The sequence below is a fragment of the Felis catus genome, chromosome B4 (assembly GCF_018350175.1).
Source record: "Felis catus isolate Fca126 chromosome B4, F.catus_Fca126_mat1.0, whole genome shotgun sequence".
Classification (NCBI taxonomy): domain Eukaryota; kingdom Metazoa; phylum Chordata; class Mammalia; order Carnivora; family Felidae; genus Felis; species Felis catus.
The window spans coordinates 82,196,638-82,215,439 of record NC_058374.1 but is presented as its reverse complement, the minus strand read 5'-3'; the positions used below and the strand labels follow the sequence as shown (position 1 = coordinate 82,215,439).

The following is an 18,802-nucleotide window of genomic DNA, read 5'->3' as shown; positions in this document are numbered from 1 at the left end:
TCAAGGTGAGGAGACCTGTCTCTTCACCATGTGCCACAGGGCTCCTTCCACCTCCTTGTTTCGAAGGGTATAGATGATGGGGTTGAGCATGGGTGTGACAACTGTGTAGAAGAGGCTGAGGATGCGGTTCATGGTGACAGAGGAGCCTGCCTGGGGCCGGATGTAGGTGATGCTGGCTGTTCCAAAGAAGAGGAAGACCACAAGCAGGTGGGAGGAGCAGGTAGAGAAGACCTTGCGGCGGCTCTGGGTGGAGGCCATTGCCAGGATGGCACCCAGGATGCGGGCATAAGAGGCAACAATCAGAGAGAAGGGGACCATAATGAAGACCACGGTGGCTGTCACCACAGAGATTTCACTCCTGTGCTTCCCAGCACTTGCCAGCCTCAGTACGGGCAGGATGTCACAGAGGAAGTGTGGGATGATTGGGTGGCTGGGGAAAGGCAGAGTGAAGATGAGGGAGGAATGGGTGGTGGCTGTGATGATGCCCATGAACCAGGAGATACCCACCATAGCTGTGCAGGCCTGCCAGCTCATGAGGGTGGAATAGTGCAGGGGCCGACAGATGGCAGCGTAGCGGTCATAGGCCATGGCTGTGAGCAGGCAGCACTCTGTGATGCCCAGGACAATGAAGACATACATCTGGGTTGCACAGCTCTGGAATGAGATGACCCGGGGGTGTGGGGAGGCCAGGTCAACCAGGGTCCTGGGCACGATGTCTGTGGTGTACAGGACCTCCACCACTGAGAGGTGGCGCAAGAAGAAGTACATGGGGGAGTGCAGGGCAGGGCTACCCTGTGTTAGGAGGATGATCACAGAGTTACCCAGCAAGGTGAGCAGGTAGACCAGAAGTACCACCCAGAACAGGGGGCCTTGCAGGGCCCTGAGATCAGAGAATCCTAGAAGGAGAAATTCAGGCAGAGTCTGATTTTCCTCAGTCATCACTTGAGGCCAGGACCTATGGCACAGCTAGGGAAGAGATGTTTATATAGAAATAATCAGCATTTCTGTAATTTAGTAAAGCACTTTCATACAGTCCCTCTGGAATCAACTGAGAGAGTTAGGGTCTCCACTTTATGGATGAGGCCATGGGTCTTGGAGGGGATAAATAATTTGCCTGAAATAATACCAAGGGAGTTGTAGGCCTGGGACTTGAATCTAGGTTTCTTGACTCCAAATTCCCTGTATTTTCTATGGTTCCCTGTGCTCGGAGTCCTGGTTCAGGGCTTGATTCCCATATTCCCATGGGTACAGACCCCAGCCCTGTACTTTGGATATGTCTTCAGAGTGGTGATGGCACAGTGCTATGTCCTAGGCCCCTTTGTTTCCCCTAGAGTGAAACCCCAGCTTGAAAGAGACTATGTAGCACCTGAATTGGCAACTCAGCCAGGGACTGTCCCAAGCTGGTATCTGGTGATCACCATGGTGGGCTATGGATTTAGAATGCCATCCAATGGTGGGATTGTGATAATACAGCACAATTGTATCATGCTTTGGGATTCTATGAAATCCTTTTTTCACAGATTACTGGGTTCCAGTCTATTCCATGAAGGGAGTGGGACAGGGACTGGCCATACTGTACTTTGCTCTCCTCTCATCCAGGTCCCTGTGATGAGCTACACCAGCTACTCTGTTTTAGCACACTCTGCTTTCCCAGGCCTTCTTGCATTTCCACAGAGTGCCCCCTGAAGAGAATGTTTCCATGCATTCTATTAAAATCCCACTCACCCTTCAAGCTCAATTCAAATTCCACCTCCCCAAGGCAGCTTTTCTGTTCCTCATGGTCAGAAATGATTACCCGTGGCATTTTAGGATTAAAGGTGACCACTGAGGTCATATATTTCAGCATGACATGGGTCTTATCAACAACATTTTTGAGGGGTGCTGTGCAGTGTCTGTCTGCACATCTGCAGCAGTGGGGAACTCACCACATAGTGAGATAGCCCCATTTAGCTTTGGTCTCCTCTGCTTGTAGGACAGGTCTTTCATTATATTTGTCTTGGCTAGATTCTTAGTGTTTTACAGAATTTCTCACCGCCCTTGTACCAGACAGCCCTTCAAGTATTTGAAGAAAACACCTTTATCTGGGTTATCATGAGTCATTAGTTGTGCCTGGGTCCCAGGACTTAAAATTTTTAAAAATATTTATAAATAAATATAAATAATATTTATAAATAAACAAACAAACAAATAAATATTTATTTTTGAGAGACAAAGAGAGAGAGAGAGAGATCGAGAGAGAGAGAGGGAGGCAGAAAGAGAGGGAGAGAGAGAATCCCAAGCAGGTTCCACACTGTCAGCACACAGCCTGATGCAGGACTCGAACTCATGAACTGTGAGATCATGACCCAACCAAGAATCAGATGCTTAACCAATTGAACTACCCACATGCCCCAGGTCCTAGAACTTTTTAGTGTAGTCTCCACTGTAAGACCCTGCAGGACAGTTGGGGTGGTAGTGGGGGGCTGTCTGTTTTAACTGCTGCTGGTGCTTCCCAAGTGCCTGGTTCCTGCCAGGCACCATGCCAAATGGCTTGACATTCTCCAAATCATTGGATCTTCACAGCCACAATATGACATAGAAATCTTTACTTTCTCCGTTTTACAGATGAGCAAATGAAAGCCCAGATAGTATTGATAACTTTCTTAAAGTGATACATCTAGTAGCTGAGGGTGTTTGGGCTTACATCCAGACCTAACACCAGAACCTGTGCCCTTAATCAGTTCTCTACTGTCTTAGAGGTGAGTTTTCATCACTGGGACAACTAGTATGGGATCTTGCACATGTCAGGTGTTCAGCTGAATATGTATTAGATAAATGAATGAATCCTGCTCATGAAGATAGGGGAACTGATGAATAGAAAGATGAAGTGATCTGCCTAGCATCAGGTAGCTAGTGAGACAAAGACAGGACGCTGGGCCCAAGTTTTGTAGACGTCTTGGTTTCTAACATCTGCAGAGCTTTTATCACCTGCATTCGCCTCACACATGATATTAGCCCAGACGTCTTCATCTGTAGGTAGGAGAGTCTCAAACTTTCTGCCTATTGCTCACAGACCTAATCTTTCTCCCACCCCCACTTTATCTCTTTACTATATTTTTTGGCCTTATGTCATTTACTCTATAGCTCACATTTAGAAATTGCCGTGTGCTGGGCATTGTGCACTATCTTGGGTGACTTCATAACAGCTCTAGTGCTAGCTGTTATTTCTTCACTGCAGATGAAGAACAAGAGGTCTGAGAGCTTAAATTACTGACCCAACATCACATGATTAGGGAGTGGCAGAACCAGAATAGTAACTTGGAGCCTGAGGTTTCAACCATCATGTCTACCATGTCTCTCACAAGGCCAACAGGCTTACCCTACACTTCTGGGAGATAAACTCCATCCAGTGAGTTTGGATAGAAGAGGTATCTGAGTCCATTCATTGGTCCTCTTCACTCCTATTTATAACCCTTCAGATGCTCACACCACTAATAACCTATGGGATAGGTCTTGTTATTTTGAAATTTAAAAAATATTATTTATGCAATTAAAATATTTAGGAGATATTTGGAGTAAAATCATCTATGATTTCCTCATTTTAGTTATTTTCTTTCTTGTATATTACCCTCAAGTCTTTGTCCCACCACCAACCTATTTACATGTTTGTAATCATAGTGTATATATAGTTTTGTCTTACCTTTTCCCCCCAAAAGTTTTATTTATTTAAGTAATCTCCACACCCAATGTAGGGCTCCAACTCTTGACCCCAAGACCAAGAGTTGCATTCTCTTCTGACTGAGCTAGTCAGGCGCTTCTTTTTCCTTTCCTTTTTATTTTTTAATTAATTAATTAATTAATTAATTAATTAAATTAAAAAATTTGTGAGAGGGAGTGGGGCAGGGGCAGAGGAAGAGGGAGACAGAATCCATGCTGAGCGTGAAACTGACATAGGGCTTGTCGTGAGGCTCAGTCTCACGACTGTGAGATCATGACCTGAGCCAAATTAGATGCTTAATCAACTGAGCCACACAGGTGCCCCTTTCCTTTCCTTTTTAATGTTTGCTTGAAGCATTTTACCATCAGATCACATAGTATTCTGAGTGATCTTATTCAAAGTTCTTGTAGTAGTCTGTTGAATTTCCCGACTACCATTTAACCAACACTTCTCATACTCTTGCAACTTAAATTCTTCCATTTACCTTATTTGTTATTTTAAATAATGGTGCAGACAATATCTGTGTATGTATCATTTTGTTTCTGTTAACTTATTCCCTCAGGAAAAATTTCCAGGAGTCAAGTAATTGGCTAAGGATATGGACATTTTTATGGGTCTTGTCATGTAATATGTATTTTTGGATTTCCTTTAACAACACAAGTGGCAATGCCAGCCTTCCTTCCCTGAGTAAATCTGGGATTCTTCTTCATCCTGTCTGTCCTCAATAAGCCTCTCTCACCATTCCCACCTCATCTTTGCCACACCTTGAGGATTGACGTCAATCCTCTAATTACATTTTGCCCCAAGATATCATCTGTGAAGGGAGAGAGATGTTTTTCTTTCCTCAACTTATACTCTCTCTTCCCTTCTCTGTTCCCAGTTCCATCCTCCTTGTTTGCACTCTGCCTCTGTAAATCTCCCTCTTAACTTCTCTTATCTCCCATACATCCTGACATAGTTGGGACAATCTTCTGAGACACTGTCCCTGAGGCCACTCTTATCTTTTTCAAAATCTCCCACAGAGGAACAGAGAGGGCAGACAGTCCTTCTGGGTTATAGACAGGGGCTGAGACATTTTGTTTTTAAACATATAACATAAAATTTACCATCTTAACTACTTTGTCATGTACGGTTCAGTAGTGTTAAGTATATTCACATTGTTATGCAACAAATCCCCAGAACTTTTTCGTCTTGCAAAACTAAAACTCTATACTCATCAATTTCCTGTTTTACCTTCCCTGTGACTCTTCTGAATGCAGAACTTCTCACCCCTACCCCTTCAGTAAGTCTTAATGACATAGGAAGGCAGATAATTCAATCAGATAATTGGTATGTTGATGGAGCAACAGATAACTTGTGGATAACTGGCTAGATGGACCTAAGACGAATGGACAAAGGCACGGCTGGCTGACTGATCAGCCTAGAGAGTCCTGAATGCAGGAGGTGAGACCCTCAAAAGGGTATAGGAATTAATATTATCCTTTAGGGGTAGATTTGTCATCTTTGGGGCAAAGGAGCTGGGATTCTGGAGCACACTGGGGGATGTGGGAAATGGAGGGATGACTGCTCTTATTAAGTCAGGGAGGTCTTGGGGAGCACAGCCAGACAGCTTGTCTTTGTTCTTTCAGATTTTTTTTTTTTGCCTAAAATATTAATAATGGGAGCTGCACATAGGTGTGTGTGTGTGTGTGTGTGTGTGTGTGTGTGTGCACGCGTTTGTATTGGGGAGGGTATGGGACAGCAAAGGAGGATGCGAGCAGCTCCATCTGTGGGCTCTGAGATGGGGACCATCGACAGGAACCTGAGGAAGAACGTCCCAAGTTTTCATCAGACATTGACCATAGGCAGTATGGAGACTATGAATGCCCACCCGATTTACATACTACTGTAACCCACCAGACCTGCACACTCAGCCCACTGCCTTACTTTCACCACTTTGCCACACACACCTCATCACACATTGGAAGGTTTGCATAGTCTGAGTATACACACACTTGCCTTGCTGTATTATATGTAATTTTTTTCTGGGAGAAATTGTCCAGGGCCCCCATCTCCTCATTTTTTCTCCCTGTCCAGCCAGCCTGGTGGCATCTGAGTCACACCTTTGCAAACACAATAGTAAAGATTTGGGAACCTTTACCTGGACTCTTTTCTCTTGTGACCAGGGATAGGTATTGGCTCCCAGCCCACAGAGAGAGGTTCTAAGACCTTCTGTTCCTTTTCCCTTTCTACCCTTGGCAGGTCTAGCCTTGCCAGGGAAGGACCAAGGCTGCCCAGTACTATATGGGGCACTTACCTGGGGGAGACGGAAATGGCCACTCAGCCAGTGCAGGGGTTGCTGGGCATAGGCTTGGGCTCTGCTGTTCCCTCCCCTCTTGGAAATCTCAACCTTTGTTGTGTCCACAGTTATTATCCAGCTGCTCTTGTGTCTTCATACCCTTGGGACCCTGAGGCCCTGACTCTTGGCATTTCCCTAGGTGACTCTGAACTAAAATAGTGTCATGGGTCAGGTGATTCTGCCTGGGTCCCCAGTGCCTACTGTATTCTCTCATCTCTCCTTGGTCTCATTTTTCTTGGCCAACCTGTATTCTTCTCCCTTTCCTCTCCATGTTCCCTCTCCTGCCTAACTTTTACCTCCTCACTTATTGTAGGGTCTCCTTGATCACAAATAGCATGAGATTTGAGGGTTTCCCTCCAATATGCCTAGAACCTTATAAGGGTAAATCATTCATCTGTGTAAATCTTGGCTCCCAGTTAAGTATAGATGCTTCTGGAAAATTTTAGAAGTTAACTACAGTGACATATAATTTAGTCCCATTGATCTCCACTCTTAGTTTGCTTTTGTGATGGAAAGTGTTCTGGTGAAGACAGTGCTTGTCTGGTTACCCAGGGGTTCATGGCACTGAGGACAGAGTATCCATAAATCTCCAGGTCTCTCTTGTTACTGCAGATGTTCTTAGTAGGGTCATTAAATAGAGAGTAAGCCTTCTGAATGTTTTTAGTCTGGGAAGGGTGGTGAAGTTTGGGGGTATAATAGAAGTACTACCTGGGATAGCCTGGGCCTTTTCCTTAACTCCTGATGCCTTCTGGTTGATACTTGCTTCTTCTCCAGTTCTTATTTCCCATTTTCTCCATTTGTCCCTACAACTCCACTGAAACTCTCTTACCAAGGTCACCAACAACCCCATGTTGCCAAATCCAATGGGTAATTTTCAGTCTTTTAAAAAAATATTTATTCATTTTTGTGAGAGACAGAGTATGAGTAGGGGAGGGGCAGACAGAGAGGGAGACACAGAACTCAAAGCAGGAAGCAGGCTCCAGGCTCTGCGCTGTCAGCACAGAGGCCAACACGGGGCTCGAACTCATGAACTATGACATCATGACCTGAGCCAAAGTTGGACACTTAACTGACTGAACCACCCAGGCGCCCCAATTTTCAGTCTTCATCTTAATCTCTCATCACTATTTGGTACCTTCTCCTTCTTAAAACCCTTCCTTTTTTAACTTCTGTGACTCCCAAACACACATCTTTGGCCCTGGCCTCTTGTATATACAACTGAGTATCTCATTTTAGAGTTTGATCGTCTCAAACCTACTGTGTCTCAGATAGAACTCTTGATCCTTTGCCAAGTTTCCTCATCCCAGCAAGGGAATTGTTCCCATCCAGTTGCTCAGATAAAAAATCTAGCCGTTCATTTTGATTCATTTAACACTACACATTCAACTTCTTGGCAACTCCTGTCAGTTCTGTCTCAAAAATGTAACCCCAACCATCTCATCATCTCTATGGCTAGGATCTTAGGCTAGCAAATTGTCCCTCACCAGGACTATCTTGTTCTCCATCTTGTCTTCACCCAGCCCATGTGATTTTCTCCAAGTGTAAGTCAGATGATATCACTCCTCTCCCTTCAACCCTTCAGTAATTCCATAGCTTCTCAGTTCAGGTAGAATAAACTGCAAACTCCTTCTCTTGATTTATAAGACCCTAATGATTTTGTCCCTGTTTATTAAGCAGGTCTTTTTATTCTGATGTTTTGACATCTGGAGCCTTACTGACCCTGGGTAGACTGCTCCTCTCAGGCTCAGCTAATTCCTAGAGACAACAAATTACAATTACAAATCCTAGAGACTGTAACACCATACCCTGATCATCCTATTTCATATTCTTTATTGCATGTATCTCAATCAGAACTATAATATTTGTTGTTTTATTTGTTTGGGTGTTTAGTGTCTCTCCCACTAGAAAGTATGATCCATGCAGACAGGGACTTTGTTTTATTCATAGCTTTTGCCTCAGAGCTTGGAAGAAGAGTTGGTTAGTAGCTTAGCAGAGATACATTGACAGGTATTACAGATGACACATTCAATTCCATTTCAACTCTTTCTTAGCATGACTTTCTGTCTCCTGGAGTTTAGAGAGCTAAAGATTACAGTTCCCTAACTCCCTCTCAGCTCTTGTTTATCTGAAAATTTCTTAGTTTCAATTTCATTTTTAAAAATTTGAGTATAGTTGACATACAATGTTACGTTAATTTCAAGCATACAACATAGTGATTCAACATCTCTATATGTTATAATGAGTGTAGCCACCATCTGTCACCATACAACATGATTACAATACTATTGAATGCATTCCCTATGCTGTACCTTTCATCCCTGTGACTTATTCATTCCATGGCTGGAAGCCTGTACCTCCCACTCCCCTTCACCTATTTTTGCCCATGTCCCCCAGTGCTGCCATCTCTGGCCATCATGTATGGTATGCACAACCAGGGCAAGTTCCTAAAGCTGCCATCCTCCCTCTCCTCAAGGTCAGGTAGGAACATTCCATTTTCCACTGGTACTATTATTTGGCCACTGTCTTTGTCCTCCCTTCATTGGTCTGGAGGACAGCATAGCAGACACAGAAACCCTTACTAAATTCTCTCATCAAGCCTTAAATGGTAGCCAGCAAAACACATCTTTATTGAACACTGAAATGTCCTCCAAAGTAGAAAGAGCAAAGCTGTACTCCAAAGTAGAATGGCCTTGGATATTATTACTGCCTTGAAAAGAGGCACCTGTGCCATTATCCTGACAGAATGTGTTCATGAGTCTGCTGATGTATTATCTTTATTAAATCACATGAGGAGACAAGTAAATGCCCAACCTCCAGCCTAGGGGACTTAATAAATCAATGGTTCATATCATGGGACTCTTGGTGAAAATGATTTTTCCTTATTTGGGAATCATGATGTTAATCTTGTGTTTTTTCTTGCTTGTCTCTAATGCAGCCAGGTAGCCACCAAAAGAGATACCTCTATGCCAGTAAAATTCTTTGCTGACTGCTCAGGGAGTATTATAGAGGAGGAAGGTGGGGGGGCATGTAAGATTGTAAGAGCTGGTCACAAGTGGTGGAGTGCAGGAGGAGGTCATTGAGAGGGTGTGACTGCTGGTTGACTCCAGAGCCGCAGCTGGGCAATTGGAGGCTCCTTATCCCCTCCGCTGTCCTTTGAGTATGTGTCCCTCTCACAGTGGGAACCATTTCAAGGATGTGACATTGAGAGAATAAGGTGTTGTTGAAACTTTCTGGATGGTGTACATTATTGTCTGTTGCAGCTGCTCAAGACAAGCCTTGTAAGTTTGCTTGCTTGTTAAACCTGCCACCTGCCAATCTGGAGGGGTTACCTCTTTTTGCAGTTTCTCCTTGCCTCATGTACAGGCCTTGTTTATGAATCAACAGCTCAGAGGACCCTTGGCTGGGCCCAGAGACAAGCTCCTTGGTTCTAGGATGTGGTGACCCTGGGAGGATTTTGTCTGATGCACGCTGGTGTGCACTGGGCCTGAGAAACTGGGCCTGTTCCGGCTCCAGGGGTGGCATTCCTGACTCATTCACAGAGCAGCTCCCTAGAGAGGGGTTTGTAGTAAGGCTCTTTGTGGATCTTTAGACTATGCTGACAAGTCCAGGAGAGACAGATGGATGGACAAATTGGTTGATGGATAGATAAGCACAGAAATGGATGGATAACTGGCCACATGGACAGAAGAGGGACAGGTGGAGGTGTGGCTGGCTGGCTGGATTACTGGATGGCTAGGTGACTTGTGAAGGCAGCAGGAGACACTCTTGGAGGAGGTATGAAGCAGAAAGAGGCTCCTGAGGGTAGATGGTTCCACTGAGGCAGAGAACCTCTAGCTTGATGTCAATAGGAACGTGTTTGGAATTTGGAACAAGAAAAGGCATTTTTTTCCTTAAAATTGGGACCTGAGAAAGAATGTCTAAGGTTACCATTTGTCACTGGCTCTGGAAACTGAGCCTGTAGTGTGTGGAGTGTCTATGGAGGGAGGGGGGTGTGGTCATGTAGTAGGTGTAGATGCGCCATGTCAGTCTGAGCGTGATGGACCTGTGGCTGTTTATGATGTACCTGGGGTGTGATATGTGGAAGAGACTGTCTACAGATTCCCCTCTGGACTGTGTTTTCTTCAGTCTGATGAATGGCTTCCACTGGGGGATGGCTGGGAGTGCCTTTCACTTTCTTTTGAACCAGAGCTCCTGTGTTATGGTTCCAATGTCTCTTTCCTTCTTAGCTTACTCTTGTTTTGGTGGAGTACACTCTCCAGTAGCTCCAGGTGCTACTGGGTGGTGCATAGGAAATATAGTTTTTGGGACTTTGCAAACATGAAAATTCTTTATTCTAACTTTGTGCTTGATTGAGAATTGGCTAAGTATAGTAGTCTAGGTGTGATTAATTTTTTTGTTTTTAGAATTTTGAAGGTATTACTCCATTACCTTCAAGATATCAATGCTATTGTTGAGATATCTCAATCTTTACCCAGGCATCTCCTCTTTACAATCAATAATCCATTCATAAAAAACAGATGTTCTGGGTGAAAATGCTAGCTGGGAACCCATCTCCCATCATTTTAAATGGGAAAAAATGTTATGTGATAGTGTCAACCCTAAGCCTCCAATTTCCTAACAAATAAATAAACACAGTAAAATGTTATCAACCTATAACAAACAACAACAGGGTATCATTTTAGGTTGTAAAATGCTTTAAAAAAATCACCCCTGACCATTAATTAGTATGGTTGTTAACAAACAGTTGCACTGTAAGTAACAGAAAGTCTCTTCTAGCCAGCAGTATCCAGTAGGCACTTTCCTTGTTCCTTTTCATGATGCTCATTTCAAATCATGGTGTGTAACTCAAGACTTTTACTACAGTGTTTTGCTAAAGTGCTTGGAGATTTAGCAATGTAAATATAAAGTTTTCTTACGTACACACTAGCTGCGAATGGTGCAATTGTTAAAATATTTTCAGTGCATTATTGTAAATTCTTTAAAGTTACTTAAAAACATATATTTTAAAGTTTATTTACTTGGGGAGAGAGAACACAAGCAAGATAGGGGCAGAAAGAGAGAGGGAGAGAGAGAATTCCAAGCAAGCCCCAAGCTGTCAGTGCAGAGCCTGATGCAGGGCTCAATCCCACGAACCATGAGATTATGACTTGAACCAAAATCATGAGTCAGATGCTCAACCAACTGAGCCACCCAGGGGCCCCCCAAAAAAGATATTTTTTAATTTTAGAGAGAGAGCGAACATGAAAGAGGGACAGAGAGAGATAATTAATTTAATTTTATTTTATTTGAGAGAGAGAGAGAGTGGGGGAGAGGACAGAGGGAAAGAGAATCTTGAACAGACTCTATGCTTAGCGTGGAGCCTGATTCGAGACTGAATCCCATGACTCTGGGATCATGACCAGAGCTGAAATCAAGAGTCAGGTGCTCAATCAATTGAGCCACCCAGGAGCCCCTAAAATTACTTTTTAAAAGAGACAAACAGGAGTTTCTTTTCCCTTTCAGCTTAGAAGCTGCTGAAAATCTCTCTCTCCTCCCTCACTCTCTTTCCACCCAATCGGTCTGTCCAGAGAACATTCATACATTAATCTTCTAAATAAAAGTTTCAAAAAAGTTTTTTCACATCTTGACAAATAAGATTTTATTCCTCTATAAGTATTTTAAAAGTTTATACTTGGAAGGAAATTTCCAAGTAGAAAGTAATTTTGGAGAATCCATGTTTTGAACACCTGCAAATGTATTTGTAAATAGTAGTTTCAAGATCGGAGTTTCTCTGTCTCCTTTCTTTCTTCCTATTTCCCCCCATTTTCTTCCTTTCTTCTCTCTTATTTCCTCCTTTTCTTCCTCCCTCCCTTCCTCCAACCCCCCCCCCCCCCCCGCCGAAGGTGTTGTCTTGTCTAGGATAAACACAGAAATGACCATGCATATATTTAAACAGAATGAAAAATTAGAACAGTTCAGATCTCCACCCTCTCCTTCCCCTCATAGAAAGACTTAGCACTTTGTTATTAGGAAGGGAAGAAGAAGGCCGCCTGGAGGGTTCAGTCGGTTAAGCATCTGACTCTTGATTTCAGCTCAGGTCATGATCTGAGGGTTGGGAGAGGGAACCCCACATGTGGTTCCATGTTAAGCATGGAGCCTGCTTGAGATTCTCACTCTCCCTCCCTCTCTCTTTGCCCTTCCCCCACATGTGCATTCTCTCTCTCACTCTCTCTCTGTCAAAAATAAATAAACATTAAAAAAAAGGGGGAGGAAGAGAACACTTCAAGTCACTGTTTTTCCCTATTTGAGCCATGAGGTAAGAGCGGATGTATAGTCAATTCTGGCTATTTTCTTTAAGGATTTTACTTTGATCTTTTAATTTTTATTGAGAGTCCTTACATAGCTATTGGGAATTATATCTAAGCAGAGTTCCTGAATCTGTGAGTATGCCCCTTCAGTGTTCTAAACAAAAATATTTATATTCTCAGCCCTAGTAGGTTAGAAAGACTACTCAACCCCTTAGAAAAAATCTTTCTCACTAATACCAGCATGCTACTTAAATTCATAAAATTTTCATAGACAGGCATCTCCCTAGATCTGGTATTTTGTTTGATTAAAATTAAAATACAAATACATTTAACTAAGCCCTAAAATAAAAATCTCATCATTCTTGAGCCTGGATGGGTCAATCAGTTAAGCGTCTGACTCGATTTTGGATCAAGTCATGATCTCATGTTTTGTGGGATCAAGCCCTGTGTTGGGCTCTGCACTGACAGCTCAGAGCCTGCTTGGGATTCTTCCTCTCCCTCTCTCTCTCTGCCCCTCCTCTGCTTGTGCTCGTATGTGTGTGCTCTCTCTGTCTCTCTCAAAATAAATAAACATTAAAATAATCCCCATAACTCTTAACCTTAACAGACTAAAAAAATGACTCAACAATTAAAAAAAATCATCTAATACCAAAACATCGCTTAAATTTATAAATTCTCTATAGGCAGATCTAGCAGATTTAACTTATTAATGGTTTAATAATTAAAGCAAGGCACTGAAAATGCCTAGATGAGTTTATTAACTCCATAAATGCAGGTTTGAATTAATTTTTATTAAATTAATTTTTAATAAAATTACACATGAAAGTATCTGCATCCTAGTGAGACTGCCTTCCAAATCAACAGTGATTAGAAGGAGCAGACCTTAAGAACAATAAAGAGTAGTCCATAATGCCTTACTTAACCTGATTACACCCATATGGAACATAGCAGGGAGAAAAATTAAGCCATAAATGAGAGTTTGACTAAGTTACATTCATTAGGGTTGGTCAATTTTGTGCCAGCCACTGTAGTTGACATTTTCTAAAACAAACAAAACAAAACAAAACAAAACAAAACAAAACAAAACACAAAACAACAAAAATCCTAACTAGAGAGAGGTGTTTGTTTAGATCATTCCTGGGACAGTGATTCCATTGTTTGAGAATTTAAATCTTTTGAGCTTTTTAAACTGTGGTGTGTAGGTGACATTGTAAAAATAGAAAATCCCACAAGAGGGAGCCGTTTCCCTGATTGTCTCTGGAATATTGGTTCCACGCCTTGAGAATCTGGTTTCATGGGCTTGTACGCGTTCTAAGTGGCGACCTGGGTCTTCAATCTCTCTCCTCATTCCACAGTTCTGGTGGGGGGCCTCACAAAGGAATTATCCTAATAACTTTGAAGCAGAAGGTGGGATGAATTTATGAAGTCCTAGTACAGTATGCTGGTGCTTAAGATGAGAGCACATCGTGAGCACACAAAGCATTTGTCTGCTTTGGACTTGGCTCATAAATTGTGTCTTTACTAGGTGTGGACAAGGGGAAGGGCTACATTCAGTTAAGACTGATACAGGCTGAGAAATGAGTGAATCAGCACATCTTTCTCCTGTCTGTTTTCCACAGCTACCCACACACTCAGCCTGGGTAGCTCCAGGTCTCTCTTGCAGACCATGGCCTTCATGTGAGAATTTTTATTCTCTGGGGACAGAGTCCCTGGAAAAGGGTGTCCCAGAAATGCTCCTGACAAGAGTGTGGGGACTTGAGGCTCCACGTGGTTTCTGAGCTTTCTGTGAAACTTCATTAAATTTTTTTAAAAAAATGTTTATTTATTTTTGAAAGAGATACACACAGAGTACCAGTGGGAGAGGGACAGAGAGAGAGGGAGATATAGAATCGGAAGCAGGCTCCAGGCTAGGAGCTGTCAGCACAGAGCTTGACGTGGGGCTGGAACTCACAAACTGTGAGATCATGACCCGAGCCGAAGTCAGAAGCTTAACTGACTGAGCCACACAGGCACCCTTTCTGGGAAACTTTAAAATCTCATTTCACACAGATAATGTTCAAATAAGATTCCTTGGGATAAGATTTTCAAAGTCTACTGGGCCAACATTCCCATCCAAGTCTTACTTTAGGGGCCAGATTACCTGTGATGAGGACATGGAATGTCCCAGAAGAAAAGTAAATAATTTTGCCTCAGTGTGTCTTCTGTTTAGGGCCTATTTCTGGGTAACTTTCTCTGGCCTATAGCCATGGATGAGAGGAGATGAAGTTCTCTTTCCTGACCTGACCAAGCCAACTTCAACTCACTTCTTAATCTTGGATCCTTAACCGGCACACAACATACGTTTACCATGTATGTTTACTTTTGGTTTGTGTACTGGTTAATTTTTGTTGAGTAATAAACCATTTGAACTCTTAGTGACTTAAAACAACCACGTTTATTTAGTTCATGATTCTGTGGGTTGGCTGCTTGGGCTGGGCTCATTTGGGTGGTTCTTCTGTTGATCTTTGATGGGCTCATTCATGCATCCCCAGATGGCTGCTGGCCACCTGGCCACCTGTGCAGTGTGTGTGTGTGTGTGTGTGTGTGTGTATGTATGTGATTAGTATCAGCAAAAGTGATGGTGGCAAAGAGGTCTTGGGTCTTTCATCATCTAGTAGGACAGCCCAGGCTTGCTCACATGGGAGTCAGAGGGTTTCAAAGGCTTTTGGAAGTTCTGCTTGCATTATGATTGCTAGTGTCACAGTGTCTGAAGCAAGCCACATGGCCAAACCCAGAGTCAATGTGGGAGGGTCTTACCAAAGAAAGTGGCTGTAGGAAAGCAAAGACTGTGAGACTATCTCTAGCAGTCTCTGATGGTCGTATTTGACATGTGGCCTATGTGCAGTGTTGAAATACAGGAGTAGAGTGAATCTGAGAACCATTTTGAGGGAGGAGACAGCAGGGGTGGGCGACAGGTTGCAGGGAAGGGTTAGTGATGGCTTCAAGATGTCTAGCCCAGGGCACCTGGGTGACTCAGTCAGCTGAGCATCTGACTTTGGCTCAGGTCGTGATCTCACTGTTTTTGAGTCTGAGCCCCACATCAGGCTCTCTGCTGTAAGCCTGTCAGTGCAGAGCCCACTTTGGATCATCTGTCTTCCTCTCTCTGCCCTCCCTCTCTTGTGCTCTCCCTAAAATAAATAAATATTAAAAAAAAGAGATGTCTAGCCTCAAAAGTGAAAGGATGGTGGTACTATGAATACAAATGGGAATGATTTGGAGCTAGTTTGGGGAACCAACCCCTCTCGGAGGAGTGGATATTTCTGCATACCTATTACCTCAAAAGAAGCAGCATGGTGGAGGCAAGTGAACAAAAGCTGGTGAAGGACCAGCTGTGAGGGGCTGGGGAGGGAAAGAAAAGGGCTAGAAGCATCAAATATTTTCTATTGCAGACTATTTTTTAGAAGAGGGAACCCAGGCTCAAGGCCACAAAAACTAGAAATCAGGAGAAGTAGGTCTAAATAAAGGCCTGCTTAGCTTGAGAATTTGTGTTCTTTTTTGAAAAGAATGTTTATTTGTTTTGAGAGAGAGGTAGAGAGAGGGTGAACAGGGGAGGGGCAGAGAGAGAGGGAGAGAGAGAATCCCAAACAGCTCCATGTTGTCAGCACAGAGCCCGATGTGGGGCTCGATCTCATGAACCATGAGATCATTACCTGAGCCCAAATAAAGAGTTGGATGCTTAACCAGCTGAGCCACCCAGGCACTCGTATGTTGTTTTTAATACCCCCAGCACCATGTTGCATCTTTTGAGGTAACAGAGATCCAGAGATCCCTCTCCTTTGAAAGAGGAGGCAAGGATGAGAAAGCAGATGCAGGGCCAGAGATACACTGAAGTGAAGGGAGTGAATTTTTCTGGGCTTAGGCTGCACAGCTTCATGCTTTTCTGGAAATTATGTAATGAGCTGACCAAGGAGAGAAAGAGTGGGAAAGGGAAGGGATCATGATTGAAGACAGAAATATTGTCCCCCAAGGACTTTTGTCAGGGATTTCAGAGGCGAGGAAAGAGATTCCTGAGCAGCCGTGAAGGCCAGGATTGAAGGGGGAGGCATGAAGCCAGAACAGGCCAGGTCTGGGGGTTTCCTGTTCCTTTAGGATAAAGCTATCTTGGGAGCAGAGAAAGAGGAGGCTGACAGTGGGGTGAATGTGGTGGACTTGGCATAAGGGATGTGGGGAAAGGTCAGGAGGGTGAGTGAGGCCTAAGCTCTGGAAGTGTAGCAGTGGTGCATATGATGGTGTAGCTGGAGTCCGAAGTCTGTGACTGTGTGTGCAACTCAAATTTTCCCTTGATGTCTGGTTAATACCCTGTCTTCCTGGAGTTTCAGAGCTGCCTCTTCATACAGAGGGACATTTAGATTTGTCATTGGGGGACACTACTGTGTTTTTACTTAGATAATTTTTTTAATGTTTATTTATTTTTGAGAGAGAGAGAGAGAGAGAGAGACAGAAGAAAAGCAGGGGAGGCAGAGAGACAGAGGGAGACACAGAATCTGAAACAGGCTCCAGGCTCTGAGCTGTAAGCACAGAGCCCGATGTGAGGCTCAAACCCATGAACCGTGAGATCATGACCTGAGCCGAAGTTGGATGCTTAACTGACTGAGTCACCCAGGACTGCATAGCCCTGAAACTACTATGTTTTTGAGTGGTCCCTGTTCAGACTCTTGACCCAGTCTTACTTTTCTTTCTTTTTTCTTCACCTCCCTCCCTGGTCTATAGGGAGCATTGGTTTTAGTCTCACAGGGATATTTCTGACAACCAAGTGAGTGAACTTGGAAGCACATGTGCCCTCAATCATGACTTTCGATGAGGCCACAGCCCTGGTTGACAGCCTGACTACAATCTCTTGAGTCACCTTAAGCAGGAGTTACTGATCTAATCACCCAGGTTCTGGCCCACTGAAGCTATGAGATGACAAATGTTTGTTGTTTTACGCCACTAGGTTTTGTGTGTAAGTCATTAAGGGGCTATAGGTAATTAATACATATTTTGGTACCTGGAAGTGGGGTGCTGACATAACAAATACCTAAAATACGGGTGTGGCTTTGGGACCAGGGAATGGATGGAAGCTGGAAAAGCTTTGAGGATTTTGAAGAAAGTATTCATGAAAGCTTAACCTTGAAAATACTTTTTTGTAGAATTCTTGGACTCTGGGGAGGAGAGTCCTATTTCCCTGGAAGGTGACTTGTAGGGCTGTCATTTATTTTGGAGCCATGCCATTTTCCTGATCAGGTCTTTCACTACTTGCTTAACTTGTTGGTTCCTGAGAGTGTAGATAAAGGGATTCAAGAGGGGGGCAATAATTGTATTGATTAGGGACACTCCTTTGTTGAAATCAACCCCCTTGCCAGGAGAGGGCTTCACATACATGAAGAAGCAGCTGCCATAGCACAGGGTGACCACAATGATATGGGAGGAACAGGTGGAGAAAGCTTTCTTTCTCTCCTGGACCGAGGGATCCTGACAATTGTCCGGATGATCTGGACATAGGATATGGTGATCAGCACTAGAGTGCTGATCAGTGCCACCACGGCCAGGGTAAAATCCACCATCTCTAACACCTGTGGCCCACTGCACACCACCTCCATTAGAGGCGTATAGTCGCAGAAGAAGTGGTTGATGTGGGTGTCACAGAATGGAAGCTGACTGGTCAGGATGACAGGCACTATGATGAAGAAGAATCCTGCCAGCCAGCAGGTGAGGATAAGCTGTGTGCAGACTCTGTTGCTCATGAGGATGGGGTAGTGGAGGGGCTGGCAGATGGCAATATACCGGTCATAGGCCATGGCTGTGAGGAGGAGGAACTCTGTAGCCCCCAGGAAGATGTGGAAAAAGTCCTGAGTAATGCAGCCAGCAAAACTGATGGTCTTGGTCCCTGTGGCAATGTTGAGCAACATCTTGGGCACGATGACGGTTTGGAACCAAATTTCTAGGCAGGACAGATTCCGGAGGAAGAAGTACATAGGGGTTTGCAGGCGTGTGTCCAGCAAGGTCAGGCTGATGACAACCAGGTTTCCAGAGACAGTCACAAGGTAGGCAAGCAGCAGGAGCAGGAAAACTGCCACCTGAAGCTCTTTGGTGTCTGTCAGGCCTTGGAGGAAGAACTCAGTCACTATGGTCTGATTGGCCATCGTGGGCCTCAGCCCTTTCCAGAAATGTGCAACCTGGGCAGATAGGAGCATCAGAAATTAGGATGAAGAAGATGAAAATTTCTCCTAAAGTGCATCATTGTTTTACCTGTCCACTGTCTCCCTATAGATTCAGGGAAGCAGAGCAGAAGCTTCCAGAGATTCTTCCCTAGTCAGAAATCAGCCTAGATCTTTCAGAATCTTCGAGGTATTATTGAATGTCAGTGACTTTTCCCTCTCCTTTCCTTATTTCTTTCCTCTTTCATTTCTTTTATTTGCTCTGAAAAAGGCTACAAAGAATTCTCTGCTCTTCCCCCAGTTC

General features: G+C 43.8%; 1 protein-coding gene and 1 pseudogene across 1 annotated transcript; both read right to left on the bottom strand.

Annotated features, from left to right (window-relative positions):
• LOC101089279 (olfactory receptor 10P1) lies at positions 1-939 on the bottom strand. Its single transcript, XM_003988850.2, has one exon. It carries the CDS (start codon positions 937-939, stop codon positions 1-3), a length of 939 nt encoding a protein of 312 aa, XP_003988899.1.
• Positions 940-17,548: 16,609 nt separating this feature from the next.
• Positions 17,549-18,483, bottom strand: LOC101084119 (annotated as a pseudogene).
• Between the last annotated feature and the right edge of the window lie 319 nt (positions 18,484-18,802).